Here is a 24,234-nt window from a genome sequence, read left to right on the forward strand (position 1 = left end):
GCAGGTGATGTTTAAAATTTGTATAGAGCCAAGTCACCATGAACTATATTTAGTGAGTAAAGAGAATGCTCTAACTGGCAACTCTATGGGTCAACTACTAAAAAGTAATGTTATTATCATTCTCTGAACATATTTGCACAAGGGAAATTCCAAAGCTATTTTGACTGATGATGTTATTTTTGAAAAGAGTTTCTAGCATCCCAAGGTGACTAGTCTCAATAATAGTACTTGCTAATTTACTGAAAAGTACTTATTCAAATCCAGTTTGGAACTTCATAAGCCTCTAATCATACCGACTTGCACTTGTTTACTGTTATTTTACATTCTAGTTCAAAATATATTATGTGATAGACACTGGGAATAAATAAGGCCATGGCCTTTGCCCATAAGGTCTTCTCCGAATTGGTTGAGGAGACAGAAATATCAGCAGTCCTGTGTAAAAAAAAAAAAAGAAAAAAAAAGAGAGAGAGAGATATTTTAATAAGTTAAGAGCAGTACAGTGGAAAGACTGTCTGTTGAGGGGCAGGAATTTGTTACAGTGTCAGCAAAGCCTTCTCAGGACTGAAGTATTAATGATGATTAGAAGTTCACTAAGAGAAGGAGGGAAGGGGATGACAAGAGTCCTTCCAAACCAAGGGAACAGAAGGTATAGAGACTGAAATAAGAAGATATATTTTGGGGGTAATCTCAAATTGTTCAATACTGTTATGGTGTAAAGTTCACAATGGGGCAGAGAGGATGAAAGATGGGGCCTAGTGAAGTAGAGGCCTTCTATTTACTGCTTTTAAAAGTTTGGACTTTATCCTGTCAAGTAGGGAGGGAGAGGCTCTGTGGGTAGGATTTTCCTTCCCAGTAGGATTGTAAACTCTCACATCCAATTAGTTACATAGGTTTGCACACACACCACCCCCCCCCCCATTGTCTCAGATCCATCTCTTCCTTTCCATTCTGACATTTACCTCATTAGTTCAGGCCTTCATCTCCCCACGCCTGGAGTGTTTCACTAACTCCTGACTGGTCCTCAGATTCCAGTTCGCCTTTTGCTCCTGACAATCAATTTTACACAGGATTATCAGAGGAACTTTCCTTTCCATCAAGTCTCACCCCTGTTCAAAAGCCTTCAGTGATTTTCTATGATCTGAGAGATAACTACTCTTCCCCCCCCCCACCCCTTTCAGCTTGCCCTTTAAGATTTTACCAGTCTGGTCCCCACCCCCCTTCCCTCCTTGACTCCTGTCACTGCAAATAGTAGCAGAACTCACCTACTTATTCCCTTATCTGTACCTTTATTTTTATGGTGGCTATCCCCTGGAGTTTTACAACCACACAAATCTTTCTGCTTGTTTTGTTTTCAGCTCTTTTCTTTCACAATAGTAAGCCCACAGGTGCCCATGGAAGTATTTCCCACTCTCCTGCCCTGGAAGTAACCACTATCCTGCTTATATTCTATTACTCTATGTTGTGTGTCGTGCATCCATGGGTGGGATTTAGGTTGTTTCCAGTTGTCGGCTTTTACAGGGATTCAGAGTGTCATAGATGCTAATTGTCCGCTTTTTACAAACAATGTGACCACGAATATCTTAGCAAAACCTTCCCTGAATCCTGCAGGATTTCCCCTCAAAAGTAGCTTGTGCAGGGGCATCTGGGTTGAGCGTCCGCCTTTGGCTCAGGTCATGATTGAATCCCGGGGTCCTGGGATTGAATCCCGCCTCAGGCCTGCTTCTCCCTCTGCCCGTCTCTCCCTCTCTCTCTGTGTCTCTCATGAATACATAAATAAAATCTTAAAAAAAAAAAAACAAAAAACCAAAAAACTAGCTTGTGCATCCTGCATCTTCCGTATGATCCCTTTGTGCTGAGCACACTGCTAACTAAGAAGTATTTGCTGAACGAATGGATGGATGGATGCGCGGTGCAGCACGGCCCAGTCGACGGCCCGGTTCCTTTTCGGTGGGCTTTGGCCTGAGCCCCCACCCCGGGCCCTCCCTTGGCGGCGCTGGCCCTTCCCTGCCGCATTCCTGCAGGCGGCCGGGGGCGTGCAAGTGTGGGTGTGCGGGGGCGAGCCCCACGTCCCTGGACGACTCCGTCTCTCCGCGCAAGTTCACGACGGCCGCCCCGGCGTCTCAAGTTCAGGGGCCTCTCGGCGCCTCCCCCCGCCGAGGCCGGGCTGGCCGCGCGCCGACGAGCCAGGGCGCCCGGGGACCGCCGCGGGGGGAGAAGCGGGGGGAGAAGCGGAGGGTCCGGCGGCGGCCTCGGCGGAGATCCCTCCGCGCGCAGCCCGGGCCGGCGCTTCTTCCTGCGGGAAACCCCTGGGTGCCGCGGGCGGCGGGTCGGGCCCGGCGACAGGGGGCGGGGCTTGCGGGGAGGAGGCGGCCGAGGCGGAAGGACACACGAGGCTGCTTCGTCGCTCTGCCGAGAAAGTTTCAGCCGAACTTCGGGCGGCGGCTGAGCGGCGGCGGCGGCCCGGGAGCGGCAGGCGGGCGCGGCGGGGCGCGGGGGGCGCCGAGCGCCCGATCCTCGGCGCGCAGCGTGAGGCCGGGAGCCGCCGGAGCGGCGGGAGGAGAGGAGCGTGCGGGGGACCCTCTTTGGGGACCCCCTCCTCATGTGGATCTGCGCGGGCGGCGGCGGCGGCGGCGGCGGCGGCGACCGAGAAGATGCCCGGCCTGAGCCCCGCTCGGCTGTGGGCGCTGCTGGCGCTCGGGCTGAGCTGCGCGGCCCCCGCGCGCGGTGAGTATGGGGCCGGGGTCGCTGTCCGCTGCGCCGAGCCACCTGGGGCGACCGTGCCCGCGCTCCCCACCCGCTTCCCGTCCTCCGCGCTGGGGAAGGCCGGGCCCCGAGGAGGCCCCTCGGTCCCCCGAGGTTGGACACCGCCGGGGCCGCCTCCTCCGCACTCCCCGCTGCCCCCACGCCCCTTGGCCGCCGGCCCCACTCACGCCTCCGCGGTGGAAGGGGGGCCGGGCCACGAGCCTTGAGACTCGCTCTCCAAGTTCTTGGGTTCGGGCAGTTGGGCTGTTGTGCCTTGTGGTTCCGCGTGTCCTGGGGCCGAGCAGCCCGAGACGACCCCCGCCCCCCCCGCCCCCCATCCCAGGCCGGGGACCGCAGATGGGCCGAGCAAAGGAATGCGGGCTCCGGCGTGCAGGGAGGGGGCAGGGCCTGGAGCGCAGCCGCTTACACCTTCCCTGCCAGCCGGAGGCACCCCCCGGGTGGGTGGGCTTGCTTCGGGCGGGGGCAGGGTCTCGTGGGGCGCCCGGGTCCTGACACCCCAGTCCCCGCTCTCGGTCGGTCCGCTGTGTTTTGCCGGAGTCTTTGAAAGGTGGAGGCAGGAGCCGTAGGGAGGCCGGTGTGGCTGCATGCGGAGCCACATGATTTAAAAATCTCAACTGCTGTTATTCTTTCCGAGGCGCTGAGCTCGGGCGCTGTTTGAGAGCCTGTGTTCGGCCCCAGGAATGTGGTGTGACGATCACCAACTCCTCCAACCTGGCAGCAGCGTTTGCTGCTCTTCTGGCGTGGTGGGGGTGGGGCAGGGGCGGGTGAGGAAAAGTGGATACGTCGATTCAAAGTGCTTCCTTGGAAAGCCTCTCTATGGTTGGATATTAGCAACCATCTTTCTGAACACGGTTGGACCAAGGAAAGGAAACCGAATCACGTCTTATGCATCCCACCCACGATCTTAGATTCCGAATTTCTTCAGACTGTTCAGTAGAAAGAGCGCGGCTTTTGCAGCCCTCTGCAATCCTGGGTTCAAATCCAGCTCTGCGGCATGAACTCACCAATCAAGTGAGAATGAAATTACCCAGCTAATAGGATTAATTAAGAGAATGTATATTAAACCCATGGCAGGCAAAAGGTACTCAGAAAGTCCTTTCAGGGCAGGACCGTGCTTTATTTTTTATGAACTCTGCTTCCAGCGGGATGGTAGCTTGTGCATGTGATAGGGTCTTCTTTTCCTTCTTTTCCTTCTTTTCAGCTTCATCTGAAGGAAGATTTTACCTTTACTAACACACACACACACACACACCACAAAACAAAAAAACAGCTGATCCAAGAGCTAAGTCTTTGCAAAGAAAAAGTTAAGAGTTTTAGAAACGTTTGCTCTTTGTTCATTGTTAACAGATAGTTGGCATGCCAATCACAGATGTTTAAACGAGAACAAGTTTTTTTTTTTTTTTTTTTTAAATCGCGGTACTGAGTTGTTTAGCACCAACCAGATCCGTTTTGGAAAGCTCACATCCCATGCACCTCTGTGTCCCTAAGAATTTCAGAAGTGGACCAGGAGGCTATGTGATGATGAACCAAAATCATTGTTTTGGAAGAGTTTAACAAAACAGGATGACATTTTTGCCTTTGATTTTTCTTTTGAGTGGAAAGCTTGACTGCAAGTGTAGATTTAGAATAAAAAGGAGTATAAACAGTGGGCTAGTCTGAGGATTACAATCCTTGGTTTCTACCATTAACTTGCTTTAGTAAATAACTTAATCTTCATGATCAGTAGTCTCCTTACCTATGAAAAGAACTAAAGAAGTGATCTCCTTTAGAGAGTTGCAGGGAATAATAAATATGATTGCAAGGCGATTTGCAAAATTAGGTGTTAAATGGTTAAGACTGATGTCAGAAATAGGATTTCTCTGGCAATGTAGGGCTTCTCACATTCTAGGACCTCAGTACATAGAATATCCTTTTCTATACTTCTATACTGATGAGGTATTGCTATTACCAGCTAGCTCTTAGGTGGACAAGTTGAGAGTTACCTCAGAGGACTAGATATGGGTATTTTTTTTAGGCAGGAGTTCTTCAGATACTAAACTACTGCAATAAAAGATATTTAAAAACCTGTTTTTTGGTACAAATCTTCAGTCTTTTCAGAGTCTAGCGGTGGAGGCTTCTTCAATCTTCTTAATCTGTTATCATTGTTTTTGTCAAAGTACTGCACTCTTTCAAATTTTTGAGTGTTCCTGTATTTGGAATTATGGCCAATTGTTAATTTAAATGTCACTTGAGTTTCTAAGGCAAGAAGCAGTCAACCCAGTTGTCATTGTCAAACAGCTATCCAAAACCACCTCTTGCTCCTTGTTTTCTTTTACTTTGCAATGGGAAGTGTTTTCCGGGTTTTGTAGCCTGCTAGATAATTTCTCAGCCGAATTCTCTTGCTTTATAAAAAAAAATCACAAAGAGGAATGTTTTTTCCCTTTCAGATGAAGATGAAGTTTAGACTATTTTCCTTTTTCTTTCTTGTTCTTTCTGTATTATTAGTCTCTTTTGCAGGGGCAGTGGGTGGGAGGAAGGAGAGTGATTATCTTTTGTCTCTCTTCTTTTTCCTGATGTTTTGTTTTTTAAAAATATTTATATACATCTCCTTGGCATCCCTCTGCACTATTCCCATACTACTGTGTCTTCCAGAGGCTTTCTGTGGTATCGAGGAGTAATTTCTGGTTTACCTGAATTGTATTTGCTGACTTCAGGACCTTTAGAAAATGTTTAAATTCAGTGGGATATGCTTGGATGCTTCAGAGCAGCCTTACAATACATTTTAAAAATATCACACCCACAGAAATTCTATTTTGCCCACAAAATTTGCATCAATCTAGTTCCCACTCTGATGCCATTCCTAGTGGTTCTCCTTACCCCGTCCCCTATGATAGAACAAAGCTCAATATCCTGGTTGCATCAAAATCAGCTGAGGCAACTCTTGGACTCAACACTCAGTGATTATGATACAGTAGGTCTGAGAATCTGTATTTTTCAAGGTTTATAGTAACTTGTTGGAACCCCACTGATAGTTCATTATTCTGTCTTCAACTGTGTATATGGGGATCTTTCCTTCTTAATTTTAATAATTGACAGAATTAATCTAACCTTAGTCAACTATTCCAGTATCAAATATTCCTCCACTGTCAAAGATTTTTTAAATCGTTAATATAAAAGCTATTGAGTATAATGCTATTTCTTCTTGTTCATCTGGACACAATGGGTCCCCATTGTCTCTTTAGAAGGGCTTCTTATATTTGAATGATATGTTATAAATCCTCTCCCTGATCCTTTTCTTCTGTGTTGTCTTTTTTTCAAGCTTCATTCATATATATAATTTTGGACTCCCTTTATTTGTCCTTAGTGGTTTTAGAGTAAAAAATCCTAAGCCATGATTTGAATGAAAATGTAAGAGATTTTACATTACCCTTATATTATGTTTCCACTTGTTATTTAAGTGCTTTCTTTCTTGACATCTCTACGTGGATGCCACAACTTGAACCTTTCATTTTCCTACTATTTTTCCTTATTCTCCTTCTTCTCCTTCTCTGCAAATGATTTGACACCAAAGGTTTTATTTTCTTCTACTCTTTTTTTAAAGATTTTATTTATTTATTCATGAGAGACACACAGAGAGAAGCAGAGACATAGGCAGAGGGAGAAGCAGGCTCCCTATGGGGAGCCCAATGTGGGATTCAATCCCATGACCCCAGGATCACCATTGGAGCCAAAGGCAGACCCTCAACCACTGAGCCACCCAGGCATCCCTGTTCTACTCTTCTATTTTTATTAGTCTAACATATGTATAATATTTTGGAAAGATCACTGGACTGGGAACCAGAAGACCATCATTCTCCTCCAGGTCTGTATTTGATTAGTAGTATAATCTTGTGGGAGGGATTTTGTGCCTCCATTTGCTCAGGTATGTTGTCCATAGTCACTGAGCCAATTAGAGTCAAGTAGAATTTCTCTCTTTTGGTCTGCAGTCCATGCCTCCTTCACACTCCACACCACTTCTGTCTTTTTACAAATGAACTCATGTACACGGAAACACTTAGAACATCCTCAAGTGCTTATTGTTAATATGTACTTCTTGAGGAAGAGAACTGTGTTTTCATTTATGTGTTTTTTTCTAGTATATTTACCCTGTACCTGGCACAGTGCCTTGGCATCTAATAGATACTTAATATTTGTTCAATTGAACAATTACTTTTAATTATTTTCCTTTTCTTTTTAAAAAGATTTTGTTTATTTATTCATGAGAGACATAGAGAGGCAAAGACATAGGCAGAGGGAGAAGCAGGCTTCCTGCAAGGAGCCTGATGTGGGACTTGATACCAGGATCCCAGGATTACAACTGAGCCAAAGGCAGATGCTCAACCACTGAGCCACCCAGGTACCCCACTTTTATTTTCTTATTCTGAACTACTATTGTACTCCAAGACAGTTATTTATTTATTTATTTATGATAGTATTTTCCAGATACATTGCTTATGTTACATTTGGGGAAAAAACAATTGTTTCCCTTCCCCTGAAGTTTGATTAAACTTGCCATTTTGAATTTGTGTGTGTGTGTGTGTGTGTGTGTGTGTGTGTATGTAGTTTCTTCTTTCTCTTTTTTTTTCTGATCACTTCTGCAAATCATAAAGGTCACTTTGACTTTGGAATTTAACCTCAAAGGCACTGGCATCCACCCCCTGCCTCTTACTTGAGCTGTTTCTACAGTTTCCTGTATTACTATATTATGAGACCAGCAATTTCTGTTATTTTGCTCAGAATTGCCACACTTTATTGTAATTTGGTCATTTGGGGGATTATTGGAATAGTTTTAAAATTAGAGTTAACTAAGTTTATGCTTGTTTTGATGATTTTTTTGAGTTTTTTTACATTATGAGCTGAATATTGCAAACTAGTATTAGACTAAGAGGATGCATACATTTAATAAAGTTTGTTTTTTTTCCTACCAGAGAAGTTCCCTAAAAACCACTACCACCAACAAAACTCTAAAGATGAGATGTGATAAATGAAACTTTGAGAGAACCATATAGTGCATGAGCTATCTCTGCAACACGATTTGCTCCTTGAGGGTAGACACTGTCACACACATCCCTTCTCTGGTACATAAAATTTGTCTGGCATATGCCAAACATGTAGAGTCATCCAAGCAGCAGGTTGGCTTTGTCACAGCACCTGTGACTCCTGCTCTGTCCTCCCCACCTTTGGGACATTCTAGAGAAGAGGCTGATGGTGATCAGGGGTGTGTCTTTATGCTCTTTTCTCCTTTGAAGAGAAGAGATCAGTTGAAAGCTGACCTCACCTACAGACATTTATGCTATCTCTTTTTGTTAATTAATGGGTAGCTGAAATTTTCCTCTTTGTTGACCTATGTGTTGGCAGAAACTTTAAAATTCATCTAGTCCTTCTATCCTTTCCTTACTGGATCTGCTCCTCTTACAACATCCTGGTCAAGAGGTAGCCTACCTTCTTTATGCTTTAACAACTCTTGTGGTATCTCCCTGCCTTTGGAGGCAGCTTCGTTCATCTCTGGACAACTCCGATTTTTAGAAAGATTTTCTTATATTCAGTTGTAATCTGTCTTCATATGACTTGTGCCCATCGGCATCTTCTCAGGAATTTCCCTTATAGAGTTCTGAGACCTGCGCGAGTGACAAGGATCCAAAGGGGCACTCTTTACTGAACTGTTACCTACACCTCCATAAAAGGTTAGACCTAGTAAGGAGCACAGAGATGATTCCATCTGGAGTGTTTTCCTGGAGATTCTGATTCAATGGGTCTGAATAGTAACTGGGAATGTGTATGTTTAAGAAATAGCCAGTTAATTTTTGTATTAGGGAAGTTTGGAATCATTGCAGAGTGAATCTGGAGAAATAGGATTTTTTGGTTTAATTTTTGTTTGTTTGTTTGTTCTATGATGGTACTTAGAGATAGGTTGCTTTGCCTGGGTCTTGTGATCATTTTTTACCCTTGAAAGTGCTTGCTTCTTGCTAAATGCCTAGCTTGCTGGGGGTTAGCTCTGATATCCCCAAAAGGCTAGTAAAGTTGTTTATTTTGTCTTAAAAAAATAATCTACAAACTGTTCAGAATCTTAGGGCTGCTGTGTATGTGTTGTGTGTGATTTGGCCTCCTTATCCCTTCATCAGAATGTTACCAGAGATGTTCCATGGTCTTTTTGGAGTCCACTAAGGAATTCTGTCCCTAGTCCTTGTGAATGACACTGCCTTTGAGGATGTCTGCTTTGTTAACCTATGAACACACATCTGGTGTCAGGGATTTCCTTCAGATATGTTAGCGCAAAAAGATTTAAAAGTCACTTATTTCAGGCAGTCCTGCCTTTGGGCTGTCTGGGCAAGTTGAAAAAGGAAGGAGAGTGAAGAAGGAACCTAGGATCTCTTGGGCAGAATAGAGCATTTTGTAAGAAGGGGCCCAGAAGTGCTCCTCTAATAAAGATGCTTAGTATTGCTGTCTTTTGTAGGAACTAGAAAGTGGCTTCAAATCTGAAAGGATAGGCTCTTGGCCTCTGGATGAGACAAACTGCAGTGTTCTTTTGTTAGGGGAAGGGGGTTTGCCGTAAATCTGTTCTTTTTGCCCTCCTCTCCTTTCTGAGGCAAACACCAGTTGTGTGGCAGAAAATACATTGTGACCTTAAAAAGAAGAGTAAAACCAAGAAGGGGCGGGTAATAAAAACCATAGCTTGGAGTGAGAAAAGTGAGGTAATCATTGTATTAATTTATTTATATGTGTAAATATGGAAGTTCTATATACAACTCTGGTAGGAACCCTAATTATTGGCTTTGAGATTTGTTATCTTTGTAGCTCTCCTGTCCCAGTCATGTATTAAGGAGGACTGTGGTATGTTGTTATCCTTAATTTGTGTGTTTCATCATGTGGTAGGGAGTAAAGGGTATTCTGCTTTGGTAGATGTGGGAATCATTGACCAAGCAGAAGATAGGGGCCTGCCCCCAAGGAGCAGACATCATCATGGAGATAAGACAGATGAGCACACAATTAGGAATATGAAATACAAGTCATTTAGGTCACTTATCTATGGTCTCAGAAAGCAGCTTCCTGCAGTCAGGGTGACTAAGAGCTGTAGGGTCTGGGGAAGTAAGCTGCAGGTCTATTAGGACACCCCTGCTGGGAGTCTGCTATTCTCCCCTTTCTCTTTTGTAATTTAGAAGTATCAAAACTTAACTTGGGGAAAAGATAAAGACCTCTTTGTCTATTAGGGGGTCTAAATGTAAATTTGGGACTGGTTGTGGTATGTATTATGTCTGTCAGTGGGTTTGTGGCAGAAGAGAGGGCTGTGTTTTTAGTCCTGGATGTCAGGCCTGATCTGGGATGAGTCAAGGTAGAGATACCTTCCTTCTTTGGAAGCTCTAGTTCTCAGTGGCAGTAGCTGAAGGAATTTCTTGTCATGGCCAGGCAGTGACAGAGGTTCAGTATGGACACACCCAGAGCTGCTGCCTCAGGTGGCATTGATTAATCACCCCCTCTGCTTGTCTTGGCAAAACCCTGTTCTACCAGCTCCTTAAAGTTTGTGTTTTACTAGATAATGACTGAACAAAGTCTTGGGGGTCATTTTACTGTCCCTTGCCACTCTTGAATGGCAGACCAGTTGCCGTGGTTCAGCTCTGGTACCCTTGGTCTTTGGCCGTTCAGCAAGGGGCCTTGGTCTTTCCTCCCCTTGACTGAAGCACCTTCCCTAGAGGTCTGCTTGAGGCAGTTTCTGGTCTTCAAGTCAGTTCCTCTCAGAATATTGGCGCCTAGGCAGTAACTCCAGTTCTTTGAACACATCAGCCAAACATCATGCCAAGATGGACTCATCGCTTCACAAAGACAGGTTGGATTTATGGGTGTTACAGAACCTGTTTCTGTGTTAAGACTAGCTCCCCCACCCTTATATACATTTAATCATATGAAGAAAGCATCTGTGTATCTTACAAAGTAAGGAGAACATGACTATAATATTTTGATTAGAGTTGGATATCGCCCCCTTAATAATATGTTGTCTTTTAACAAGTAGCATCACTTTAAAATACAACTTTGCTTGCTGGATAAAGTGTTGTACAAGAAGCTGTGGTTACATTCTCAAGTATACTATCTTGTTCAGAGGCAGGTGCATTTTAAAATTGTTGTTTGCTTCTTTTTCATTTCTTTTTACTCTCATGTGTCTTGTGTTTTTTTTTTTTAACGATTTTATTTATTTATTCATGAGAGACACAGAGAGAGAGAGAGAGAGAGAGAGGCAGAAACATAGGCAGAGGGAGAAGCAGGTTCCATGCAGGGAGCCTGATGTGGGACTTGATCCCAGGACTCCAGGATCATGCCCTGGGCCGAAGGCAGGTGCTAAACTGCTGAGCCACCCAGGGATTCCTCTCATCTGTCTTTTGAGGAGATTCTGAAGTTTTTAAACCTTGAAGATTAAATAGTCTTTTTAAACTAGACCCTAAAAGGGAAAGGATTGCTAGACTGGCATATTTATTCAACATTCAAATAAGAATAATTGAATAGTGTTTATTCACTAATATTTTATGTTGAATTTCTGAATTTGAATATTCAGAAAACTAGATAGTGCTAATGTGTTAACTTCTCTAAATGGTAATTGTAATAAGCTGCAAAGAAATTAACTCTGCTTTCACATGCTTTTGTCTGTCCAGAAAGTGTTGAGACTCACTGAAGTTTGAGGATGTGTATATTTTGATTATGATATTTTATTATATTTTTCTTTGCTATGAACATGCTTTTATTTATTTGCTAGGTCTTCTTTAATTGGAGATGTTAAGGACATTTACTTAATTACATTTAAAGCACTTTCTAATCTTTATGAGGATTATTATAGGAAAAACATATTTTGTGAATCATGCAAGTCCTTGGTCGTATGTTAGTATTGAAAGTAAGTTACAATATTTCATGAATCCTATGACATACTTCCTAAGAGATTTAAGAAAAATGGTTATAACTAAAAACAAAGATTGTAATATTTTAAGGTAGGTTTACATAGTAACAATTAATTCTCACGTTATACCTAATTAACTTATACAAGATTTTTTTGGGGGGAGGGGAAGGTTACTTAAAAAGTAATTATATTTAAAAGTAGTTAAAGGCATTGACAAATCTAGAAAAGTGTGAGAAAAATATTCACAATCATACCACTGTTAATATTTTGGTGTACATCTTTTGGTCTTTTTTTTCTACCTTTAGTTTTAAAATGTTGATTCATAATATAAACACAATTTTCTGTACTTTCTTTGATGATTATGAATATTTTTCATATTTTCAAGCACTTTTTATAAATTTTTATTGATTAAATAATGTTCTTATTTTTTAAAAGACTTTTTAAAGGTTTATTTTAGGGGGAGGAGGGGCAGATGGGGAGGAGGAGAGTCTTAAGCAGACTCTGCACTGAGTGTGGAGCCTGATGCAGGGCTTGATCATATGACCTGAGCTGAAACCAAGAGTTGGGTGCTTAACTGACAGTGCCACCCAGGTGCCTCAATAATATTCTTATTAATAGGGTTATGATGTTTTGGCCATTCTTTGGTTTGGTTGCTTATTTAATTGGTTTCATTTTTTTTTTCTGTATAAATGATACTGATCCTCTTCATACAGAAAAAGACGTTCCTCATTAGGATTTTTCCTCATTAAGCTAGATTTGCAGAAGAAGAATTTCTATGTCAAAGAGTGATTTTAAAAAATAGGGATACAGAAGGTAAAAACAAACTGGAAAACATAAAAGAAAATTAAAATCTCCAATAATTCCATCACCTCCAACCAAAACCCATAGTTAATATTTTGATACATTCTAGACAGTTTTTTTTTCCTGTGTCTATCATTGCAATTGGGGGTTTTAGCATACGTATAGCTTTATCATCTGCTTCTGTACTACTTAAAATATTGTGAATATTTTCTTATATATATATGTTCTTTAAGAATATGAAAGGCTGCATATTGTTCTGTCTTAAGAATCAGCTATATATATAACTTAAACTGAAATCAATTCTTAGTTTCTAATTTTTTAAAAAAGATTTTATTTATTTGAGAGAAAGAGTGAGTGAGCATGAGCAGGGGGGAAGAGGCAGAGGGAGAAGCAGACTCCCTGCTGAGCAGGGAGCCCAGTTCAGGAGACCTGAGCCAGTGACAGATACTTAACCGACTGAGCCACCTAGGTGCTCCTCTAATTTTTTTCATAATTATAAATAATGTTACAATGAAATTCTTATATCTAAATTTTGGTAGGAATATTTATTTTGTTAACACTAAGCTCTCAGAAGTCAAGTTGTTGTGTCAAAGAATATGGACCTTTTTGTGACTCTGATACTGCCAAATTCTCTTCCATATAGTTTGACCAAGCTATACTTCCATCAGCAGAATATGAAACCGTCAGTGTTGCCAACTATGTTCAACAGTAGTTTTTATTTTTAAAGCTTTTAACCAATTTGATAAATGGTAAATGCTACCTGACCTTAATTTGCCTTTCTGATTACACAGTGATATTGAATCATTTTTCATATGGTCAATGGCCACTTCTTATTTACTTATTTTTATAAACTGTGTCTTTTACCCCTCAAGGCATTCATTTTTTGGTTACTGATTGAAAAAGCTATTTATATGAAAGATATTAGTCCTTTCTTTGTCTTAAATGTGTTTATGGACAAAAGTATTTATGGACAGGTTAAACTACGTAATATCAAATTGCTACAAATATATATGTATTTTTCTTCCAAATGTTTATTTAAATTCTAGTTAGTTAACATATAGTGTTATATTGGTTTCAGGAGTAGAATTCAGTGGTTCATCGCTTACATATAACACCCAGGGCTCATCATAACAAGTGCCCTCCTTAATTCCCATTACTCATTGCTACCAATATTGATATCAAAAACCATATATTTAATTAATTTTTTAATCCTTTGACTTATAATGAGCTTGGTCAGTTTTCTTTGTATTTGTTAACTGCTATTTTCTTTAGATACTTTAAAATTCTAATCTGACCAAGCTATCAGTTGTATGTGCTCAGGAAATGCACTTTAACATTTTATAAAAAGATACTAGAGGAAAACAGTAAATTCTGGAGCTAAATATGTGATTTTTGGTGGGTTGAGGGTAATCTGTCTATATCCTGTCTTCCTGGATAATCAAGATTTTTGAAGTATGTAACATCCCTGAAAGGCAGGACTAGTGCACTACTAAATCTGACATTTTGACCTAATTGACAGTTGTATTGTGGTCTAGCCAGTCAGTTTGGTCAGACAACAGGATGACTAAGATTCCCTCCCCTCTCTCCTCACCAAATTGATTAGTTGTGGGACAGAGCTGACTGAATCAACCTGTTGTTTTGGCACCCCATGGACACCACCTGTTTGTTCCATTTCTTCCTCTAGCCTCCTACTGCCCTAGTGCAGTGCTGTGTGCACAGTGGGTAGGAGATCAATGTTGTTGCTGAAGAATGTTGCAATAAAGAAGAGTAGACTGCTTGTTTTTCAAGCTTGTATGTTCTTAAGGTACCCTGCTGTTTTGGACATTAAGAGCTCCAGCTGAACTGTTGTATGTGGAAGCCCTGCAGGTCTTCAGTGTTTGATTCAGAGTAATTTCAAGCAATATGAATGCTTTCTTAAGTATCATTGGAATTTACTGGGCTGGTTGTTTGCCAGCTATTGCCATATTTAGCATGAAGAAACCTGGGGAACAGGGACATTTCTGACCAACCAAAGAAGGAAACCTTTCTCAAGTGGATTGGGACTCTTTTTTTTTTTTTTTTAAGCTGTGGTTAAGAGAATGCCAGTTAGGAGTTTGGGTTTGTGTTCATTGGTCTTTGTTTCTATGCCCCATCCACAAAATTAATTTGAGTGGGAAAAGAGATTTGATAGTGAAGCTCTTTCTCACTCTGGAGTTTTAATACTGTTTCTAGGAGGAATTAGGGAATTCTTAAGCCTCCACTGAGAGGCTTAATCAGCAGGTGAAGCTGCTGATTAAAAACAAGGTAATGGGTATTTATTTATTCTCATCTTTCTTTTTCTTTTTTAAACGCTTTGACTCGCTCTTCATCTTTTATTAATTTTTTAAATATTTTTAAATTTATTTATGATAGTCACACACACACACACACACACACACACAGAGGCAGAGACACAGGCAGAGGGAGAAGCAGGCTCCATGCACCGGGAGCCTGACGTGGGATTCGATCCCCGGTCTCCAGGATCGCGCCCTGGGCCAAAGACAGGCGCCAAACCACTGCGCCACACAGGGATCCCCTATTCTCATCTTTCTTCTTGAAGGCTTGTTCATTTTCTGCTTTGTCATGGTCTGAATTTATTTTGGCCCAGTTCTTTTCTCCATCCTTCTTTTGGAACCATCAGCCTTCCCTCTATGGCTTAAAATTTCTCTGCCTGTTTTTCCATTTTAAAGATGAAGATAGTATTTGGAAGGATCAGTCAGTATAACTAACATACAACTCATTTTCATAAAGTAAAACAACCTCAACATTTACATAGCAATGTAGAGTTTACAGAACCTTCTTATATAATTACCTCCTTTAATCTTCACAAAACTTTGGTGGAAACTGAGCCTCAGTGGAATACTGGCTTGTATACCATTGTTTAGCTCTAGATAGTAAGTGACAGAGCTTGGACTTAAACTTGTGGTTTGACTTTTTAAACCTCAGGTTTTTTTTTTTTTTTTTTAACACTGTTGAATTCTTACTATGTGTCTGTCATTCTGCTAGGGCTTTACATATATTTCCTCATTTAATTTACAGGCTATCCTTTAGGGTAGACAGTATATAACCATTTTACAGATAAGGAAATTGGAACTTAGATTCATAGCTTTGGGTGTTGGGGTGAATAATGCAGCTAATGAATAATAGAGCCAGGATTCAAACCTCTATCTGGCTCCAGAGTCTCTGCAGTCAACTATGGCACTTTATGTACGTTCATACAGTTATCCTCACAGCAACCCTATGAGATGAGGAGTAGTAGGCTAAGTGGGGAAACTGAAGCTTATTAAATACCCAGGATAATGCAGTTAGTTAAGTGGTAGAGTTGAGATTTAAAGGTATGTCTATCTGTCTCAGAAATCCTTACTCATTCCAGCATACTAAAGATGCATGTTTTTATGGTATGTATAACTAAAAATTAGTTCATGAAACTGGCAGTTCTTTGAATGTAGAGGTCACCTATTAGGAATTCTTTGTATTTTCTGAATATAAAAGAAATGGATGGACATTAGTTGACGCATGGCCCTTGACTTACTTTAGTTGATTTGAGTTACTGAGGATTCAGTAAATTAATGTGTTTAATGTAATAATAATTCATAATACAATGCCTGGCACATAGTAAGAGTACAGTAAATAGTAATTGTTGGTGTTATTTTATGTTGCAGTATGGACCTTTTTGTTGCTTTCATTTTAATCAAAAGTGGATGAGTTAGGTAGAATATAAGAAACAGCACGGAGGATCATAGGGGAAGGGAGGGAAAACTGAGTGGGAAGAAATCAGAGGGAGACAAACCATGAGAGACTCTTTTTTTTTTTTTTTAAGACTTTATTTATTTATTCATGAGAGAGAAGCAGAGACACAGGCAGAGGGAGAAGCAGGCTCCAGGCAGGGAGCCTGAGGCGGGACTTGCTCCCGGGACTCCAGGATCACACCCTGGGCTGAAGGCGGCGCTAAACCTCTGAGTCACCCGGGCTGCCCCCCTGAGAGACTCTTAACTCTGGGAAACAAACTGACGGTTGCTGGAGGGGCGGGGGTAGGGGATGGGGTAACCAGGTAATGGGCATTAAGGAGGGCATGTGTTGTGATGAGTACTGGGTGTTATATACAACCGATAAATTATTGAACATTACATCTGAAACTAATGGTGTTCTATATGTTGGCTAATGGAATTTCAATGAAAAAAAGAGTGGAATAAGTTATTTGGACCCTTAGTGAGAAATAGGAGCTTCACCTTTTCAGCATGTAGATTGTTCACTGGTTTTCAGTGATCCTGTTCATATTTAGGGGTACTCTATTGGAGTCTATTAATGGAGTGTATTTCTAAATTGAAGCAATTTTGTCTATTACACAAATTTCACTGATAGATGTTAACTTATTTCCCATTTTATTTATTTATTTATTTTTAAATATTTTATTTATTTATTCATGAGAGACACAGAGAGGGGCAGAGACATAGGTAGAGGGAGAGGCAGGGTCCATGTAGGGAGCCCCATGTGGGACTCGATCTCGAGACTGTAGGATCATGCTCTGAGCCAAAGGCAGACAGTAAACCACTGAGCCACCCAGGCGTCCCCCCATTATTTATTAATCAGACATTTGTGGTTGGATGTTATGCTTACTACAAAAACTGTGATTTTTCTGAGGTATATCTTTAAGGATAATATCAGGTCCAACTCCATTGTTCCCCAGTTTCATATGATATGGCAAATATCACATGCCATTCTGTGTCACCATGTGGAATACTAGTCTAAACCTAAAATATTTGATGTTTTAATTAGCCTTATAGCACTTTAATGGACTATCTCTCTTAGGCATTCTGAAATAATAGAAATATCCTATGGTCTTAACACCTTTAGAGGCTCCTGGAGATTTTGAGATTCCAGGTGTTTTATAGGTGGAGAAAACTAAAGCCCAAAGAAATGAGTGGCCAAAAGACCCAGAGCTAGGTCAAGGTTGGGGCCTGAATCCAAGCTCTTGTTTTCTAGTCAAGTGATCTTTCCTGTGCATTCACTACTCAAATGATCTATCAGTATGTCAACCACCTTTTTTTTTTTTTTTTTTTTGAGATCTGAAAAGGGAATAAAAGAGTGGAAGAGTAGGGGAGAGAAGGGGTGTGGCCATATTGAAAATGTCAGTGACAGCAAAGAAAATATTTGACTGTGAGCCCCTGCATGTCCCTTTGGACTTCTCTGTAGTGGTTAAGACAAGCCAGTGGGGCTGGTGTCATTAGTGATTCAGTAATGGATTAGCTAGGACTGGTGGAGTTACTTTCTCAGAAAAGGGTTTCGTATTTTTAACATTTGTTTCCCATGACAGTTTGCTTATTCTCAAGTTTTGGCAGCCTTGAGCAAATGGTTGTCAGGTTTTTTTTTTTTTTTTGTTTGTTTTGTTTTAAGACAAAACTCAACATTTTATTTTGCTGATTTAGTAAACCGTATTCTACCTACCACTCCCTTCTGCTCCCTCTATAATTATTTCTAAGACTTTGTTTTTTGGTTGTGGGAATACTATGAAAGGTTTTCTTTTATGGTCTGAGATATTTATAATTATGTGTAAGCATACTGTTTACAGAAAATGTAAGTGGTGCATATGGTAACTCAAATACTCTTAAAACACTTAAAATATTTTCCAATAATTTAAATCTTTCCAAAAAAGCAGCTGGAGCCACTTATGGTAAAAGAGAGGAGGTGTACACTAAGGACAGCAGCATTCGAATATAATTAATATAGAAAGAAGTGAACGTTACTTTGGAGGAACTGAGAGTATATGCATGAGAGCAGATCGAGGCATGCCTCCTTATTAATAAAGTGAACAAAACAGACCAAAATCTCTGTCCCTATGGAGTTTATATGCAGTAACAATAGCTTTCCTATGTGAAGGGTTTATTATGTTGACAGATGCTTGACAGTACTTGGTGAAAGTACTTGACCTGTTTCCTTTGGTCCTTATAATAGGTGTTTGATTCCTATTTACTGAAAGGTTAAGGGATGGTCATCGACGCTACTCAGCTGATCATTGGTATAGGCTAGCAATTGGAACTTCTCTTGCTCAACTCCAGAGCTCACACACTTACACACTAAGTGACGCCATTGTCAATTTGGTGGAATCCTATGGTCACAGATAATGTAACTTTGGATATAATAATATTTTGTGTCCTAAACTGATTTAAGTTTTACCCTTACCATCGTCTTACTTCTGAATGAACATTTGCATAATATGGGAATTATTTAAACTTCAAAATTCCATTTTAAGGATTTGGAGTCCTTTCTAAATCTTTTTGGAAGTGGGGAGAATGGATTTATGTGTGTCATAATCCAAGAAAAGTTGTTTAGCATTTCTTTCCCTTTTATATCTTGATCCTAAAAGAAATTCTTTAGTAGATTAAGACCAGGAATGAATGGGGAGCTTTTTTTTTTTCTTAATAAAAAACATTTTGAAAGATCGAAAATGGCCATCCAGAGTCATATTTGTGCCAGCCTTTTCAATTACAGATAGCTTATTTTTTCCAGATAGCTTTTTCTTGACCTTGCACATGAGAATGTATTCTTATCGTTGAATTTTGAAAGGGATGTAAGAAACCATGTAAAACAATTGGAATGCTTCAGCTTATGAACAGTGGACATAGCCAATTACTGAAACTACCCAGTGCTAACCTATCTTGGCCTGGGAAGTGCATTTCTACACATATCATAGAAAAAGCACACATTTTTTCTTCTTTACGGTGAACTTTCTCTTTATTATTACCTCCTTTGTTACTGACAATCAAAAGTCATCTGTACTAATAGAAGAGAGAATGTGTCTGACACCAACAGACAATCCTATCTATTTTATTTTATTTTATTTTGTTTTGTTTTGTTTTATTTTATTTTATTTTATTTTATTTTATTTTATTTTATTTTATTTTATTAATCCCATCTATTTTAAAATACAGCCTGCACATGCATGCTCACACATGTGGGTCCTTTCAGATATGCTCGTCTCTCCTTAGAGTTTAGTTTTGTTAGTTGCCCATTGGATGTTGAAAGGGAAAATGCTCAGGGATATTAAGGATAATGAAAGAGATAAATGACAGTATAGGTTGATTGTTTTTTATTATCTTTTGGAATGACTTTAGATACCCTTTCCCACTACACTTTGATTTTTGCTTTAGCATAGCTGTTAGGTTTTTAGAACTACCTAGACCTGGCTCTGATTCTTAGTTAAGAATATTGGGCAAGCCCCTTAACTTCTCTAAGTCTCAGTTTCCTTATTTATGTAATGGGATTAATAGTAATACCTAACATGCAGGATTATTTGCAGGTATTAGAAACAACATATTTAATTGCATGGTTCTAGGCACAAAATAGACACTCAAGTGTGTGTGTGTGGGGGGGGGCAAAGTTTAAAACTTCATTGGCCTCATAGTAATTCCCCCCTTTGGAAGATATGATCTGAGAATTCTGTCTCTGATCCTTCCTATTTCAGTTTCTTTCAAGGATTTCCTTTTAGACTCTGCTTCATTACTAAGGCAGTGCATCACCTAAAGAGCAGACCAAAGCACTATTGTCTAGTAATTTCAAATTTGTAAATTAACCATGTAGATATTAAAAGCCTCCCTAACCTTTTGTCTGCTTAAGTTTGCAGCATCTTGCATCTGTCATCTCAGAAATAATTGATGCATAGAAAAAATTATTTAGTATTTCCAATTAAAGCTGGAGAACTCGTTTAATAAGGAGGATCTGTTTAGTTGTCTTATTTGTTTCCATCTTTCACTCCTGAGTCTTAATGGAAATCGGGTTTGAAATATTAGAAGCAGTTGGTTTTCAGCATTGGGAAAGCTTATCTAATCAGGCATGTGAAGTGGCCTATGTTGGATTTCTGTGCCAGAGAAGGCTAGAGGAGGTTGAGGAGATTATCACTCTTGCTTGTTATTCCTGAGCATTGTCGAGACACTGGGAGAGCAGTAGGAAATTAAAAAAAAAATGTTGAACTTAATTACACCAGTCCAATATACATCCTACCCCCATTTGGGCTGGTCTCATAACATAGGTGTATGTGAGCTAATTTGAATCATGTAATAGTTTGTCATTTCTGGGCTAGATGGTGAGGATTTCCTGTTTCACAGAATTTTGGATTGGGAGTTTTATATTAAATAGTGCTTTCTGGCGTTTAGTCACTTTTGTAAACATGATCTCACTTGAGCCACAAAGTTTTCTAAGGAGGGAGGGCTGGTGATAATTATTTTAGTTTTACACATGAGAATAGTAAGTCTCAAATAGCTCAAAGGAATTCCTCTAGATCGCATGGTGAATATGTGGCAAAGCTGGGATTAGAACTCAGGTTCTGATTTCTAGGGCAGTTCTTATTTCATTACACCACACTGCTTCCTGCATAATGTACCTAACTCTGAATTCTGTTCCCCAAGATAGGAAAGGATTCTCTTCCTTTCTGTTTGATTAGGTGTGTCAGAGCATGAGAGCAATGAAGCAGGAGTTGAGGATTCTTTCCCCAGATGATCAGTTAGCTTTTCCTAAAGCTCTTCTATGCCTGCAGTCACCAGTTGTTAACTGTTACCTAGACAGGATGTTGATCCAAAGTGAAATAGGCAGGAGAGAGTGGCTGACTCAGCTTAGCCCATCACAACTCCCATCCCTTCTGTCAATGGGTCTGTAATGTCATGTTCATTTATATGCATTTCATGTGCTCTTATGTCTATTTCTTAGTATTTTTCTCAGCTGTTTTTAATGTCTCAAGCCTTAGTTGTTCCTGAGTGGCCTGAAGTGACTTTCCTGTTCCTTAAAGTTTCCCTAAAATCTCTGAGGAGCAGGCAGCATGGGCTTCCCAACGTAATCTTATTTCGTAGCCCTTGGCAGTTCTTTCCTTAACTTAAGCAGAGTATAAATTGTGAATGCAGATAGGTGTGTCAGTATTGCACTGTCACTTATGTAAGTGCACTTTAGCATTTCTTCTTTCCTTTTAATCGAAATGAGGAAATAGAGAATGTTTTGTTATGGTAGCTTTACACATACACCCACGAGGAAATGCGTAGTTAGCTTCTGTGGGAAATGTAACTGATACATTTCAGGGAACAAAATACATGATGGCTAAGATTTTAAGTCTGCTAAATGTTAATAGGGAAAGAAAAAAACGATCATGCTCTCATATTGCACTTTAGTTTAGCTTATTAATTCTAAGGTCAATAATTTATAGGAGTCTGCCTTGTTTACATCTATTAGTATATGAAAGTATACTGTGCCTTTCCACAAGATGCATTTCACAAATTGTGCTTTTCATTCAAGGGAGCCATTTCAACAAATGCTTCCTTCAGGTGTACAGTGTAGGAAAGCTTTCACTGAGTGGCCAACTGGTTGAAGGTTTGACACTTCAATATCAACAAAATGTCAAGTGGACCATTTTGAACCCTTCAGCAATCCAGCTGGACATTTGGCCATGGCCTGTGGTCAGCTGAGAGCTTCCTGGATGAAGGCCACTATCATCTAGCCATGCACCTTTCTCACTAGGAAGTCTGGCATTGTATGTCCTGAGACCTGGGATTCCCCATTCTCCATCGTCCTGAGGAGACTTTTGATAACCCTGACAGCAGTGTTGCTCCTGAGGTACATAGCTTATTCAGAATGCATATAATTTCTTAATAGAAAATTGGTAATTGATTAGTTTTTCTTCATGACATGTTGAAATTAATAGACTTGTAACATTTACTGCATGCAGTAAAGGAGTATTTATGGTTTTGGTAAAGTGTTGAATTTCAAATTTGATAATTTAGAATTTGAATTAAACAAACATCCCTACTTTAAATGTGTGTGTGTGTGTGTGTGTGTGTGTGTATCTGTTTGTCTTTTGGGAGGAGGAATAAACCTTGGAACTGTTAAATTTTTTCTTTTATCATGGTGCCCATTCTCAGTTGGCAGAGAATAGCTATCCAAATGTTGCTCAGGTCTAGTGCAAAGATTTAGGGAAGTTGTAACGAGTTTAATAACCATTTGTGGAGTGACATAGATGGACACACCCAATTACACAAGACCTGAGTCTGAGAACTGTTGATGTGCAATCATCCCATCAGCATCTGCTTGTCATTATCAACAACAATAATGGCTCAACTATTTCTTTGGGGCCACATGAAAAGACAATGTACCCATAGCAAAGGGTAACTCAGACCTGACAAAAACATAGCCCTCCCTAACCGTTTGTTCCCAAACTACTCTTTTTTTTTTTTTTTTTTTTTAATTTATGATAGTTACACAGAGAGAGAGAGAGAGGCAGAGACACAGGCAGAGGGAGAAGCAGGCTCCATGCATCGGGAGCCCGACGTGGGATTCAATCCCGGGTCTCCAGGATAGCGCCCTGGGCCAAAGGCAGGCGCTAAACAGCTGCGCCACCCAGGGATCCCCCCAAACTACTCTTTAAACATATCCTCTTGTGAGGTTTTGAAGTATCTCGCGTTGTGTCTTGTCATTCATTTTCTTTCTTAAAAATCATGTCTTTCTAGCTTAAATTTTTGCCCAAAACCATGAACGGCCAATGTATTATCCATGATTTTTCTAATCCATTTCTTTGTCATTGGAAAGCCTTCATGTCTCTGGCTTCATGCTGCTTTATGTGTACAGAGGTATCCAGTATCCTTTTTCATTTACATTTTTGTTACAACTGCTGTCAAATCACGTATGAGCACTTTCTAATATAAATCATTTTGATCACTGTGAGTGGGAGGGAGGGAATCAGTTCATAGGAATAAATTTGCATGTTGACAAGATAATATCTAATAGTTTTCAAAGCATTTTTAAAAAAGATTTTGTTTATTTATTCATGAGAGACACAGAGAGAAGGCAGAGACTGGCAGAGGGAGAAGCAGGTTCCCTGTAGGGAGCCGGATGTGGGACTGGAGATCCTGGAACTCCCGGATCACACTCTGAGCCCTGAGCCGAAGGCAGACTCTCAACTGCTGAGCTACCCAGGCATCCCTCAAAGCACTTTCAAGTGCATTATATCTTTCATAAGACCATGTATTCATTTCTGGAGACTGTGACAGAGACCCTCTGAGACCTATGCAAAAGTCACGCTGTCAAGTCCAGGGCTGACTGGAGAATCAAAGCCAGGTCTTCTTTCTGTTCCTTAGTGTATAACTGGATCACCATTTTATTGGCAGAAATATGGAATCTTTTGGTTTTTAAAAGGTGTTTACTTGGCTTTGGAAGTTATGTTAGGAGTTCTTTCTAGAGTGGAAAGAAGATATTTTCCAGCCTTTTGATAAAAAAAAAAATCATTGTGTTATCTCTAAATTTTATTAGAGTCTGCTGGCACTGCAGGGATTCTGACTAAGGTATCTTTTAGAAAATTAAGTTTTTTGTTTTTTGTTTTTTGAAAATTAAGGTTTTATAGAAATTAGCTTTCCTTGACTTTCTGAAGGAACAGACTTAATCTAGTGATGCAAATGTGTTCTTTGATTTATTAACACATTATAAACTTTAAATTTTGGAGATTTAATATTTGACTACCTTCTTTCTGAAGCTTGTGTTTGTGCACAAAATGGATGCTTAGCTAGTTCTCATTGATTTTGGCAAGTGGCCAAAATGCAAAATGAGTATTGGTAGAACAGGGCTGTACAATTTCATTGCCAAGGTTGCTGTGTGCAGACTGGCTGTGAGACCTGATTTATGTTTTGAGAACAAACGTAGATTTTTCAGAACTCACCCAGAAATTTTGGTGTGGGATAGTGTGTAAGCCCAGGGAATGCACTTAGGTGAGAGACCATTTAAGGAAT

General features: G+C 40.4%; 1 protein-coding gene and 1 long non-coding RNA gene across 2 annotated transcripts in view; one reads left to right on the forward strand and one right to left on the reverse strand.

Annotated features, from left to right (window-relative positions):
- Positions 1-264: 264 nt before the first annotated feature.
- On the reverse strand, positions 265-3,082 carry LOC140601054 (uncharacterized). Its single transcript, XR_012004107.1, has 3 exons — positions 2,931-3,082; positions 960-1,046; positions 265-432 (listed from the first exon to the last, which is right to left on the reverse strand). It is a non-coding gene; the product is annotated as an uncharacterized lncRNA (long non-coding RNA).
- Positions 2,206-24,234, forward strand: part of NOTCH2 (notch receptor 2) — a 160,664-nt gene continuing 138,635 nt past the window's right edge. The window contains exon 1 of the mRNA XM_072769558.1: positions 2,206-2,724. Within this exon, the coding sequence (XP_072625659.1) occupies positions 2,652-2,724 (73 nt within the window). The 5' untranslated portion in view covers positions 2,206-2,651. The remainder of the gene's footprint in view (positions 2,725-24,234) is intronic.

The sequence above is a fragment of the Canis lupus genome, chromosome 12 (assembly GCF_048164855.1).
Source record: "Canis lupus baileyi chromosome 12, mCanLup2.hap1, whole genome shotgun sequence".
Classification (NCBI taxonomy): Eukaryota; Metazoa; Chordata; class Mammalia; order Carnivora; family Canidae; genus Canis; species Canis lupus.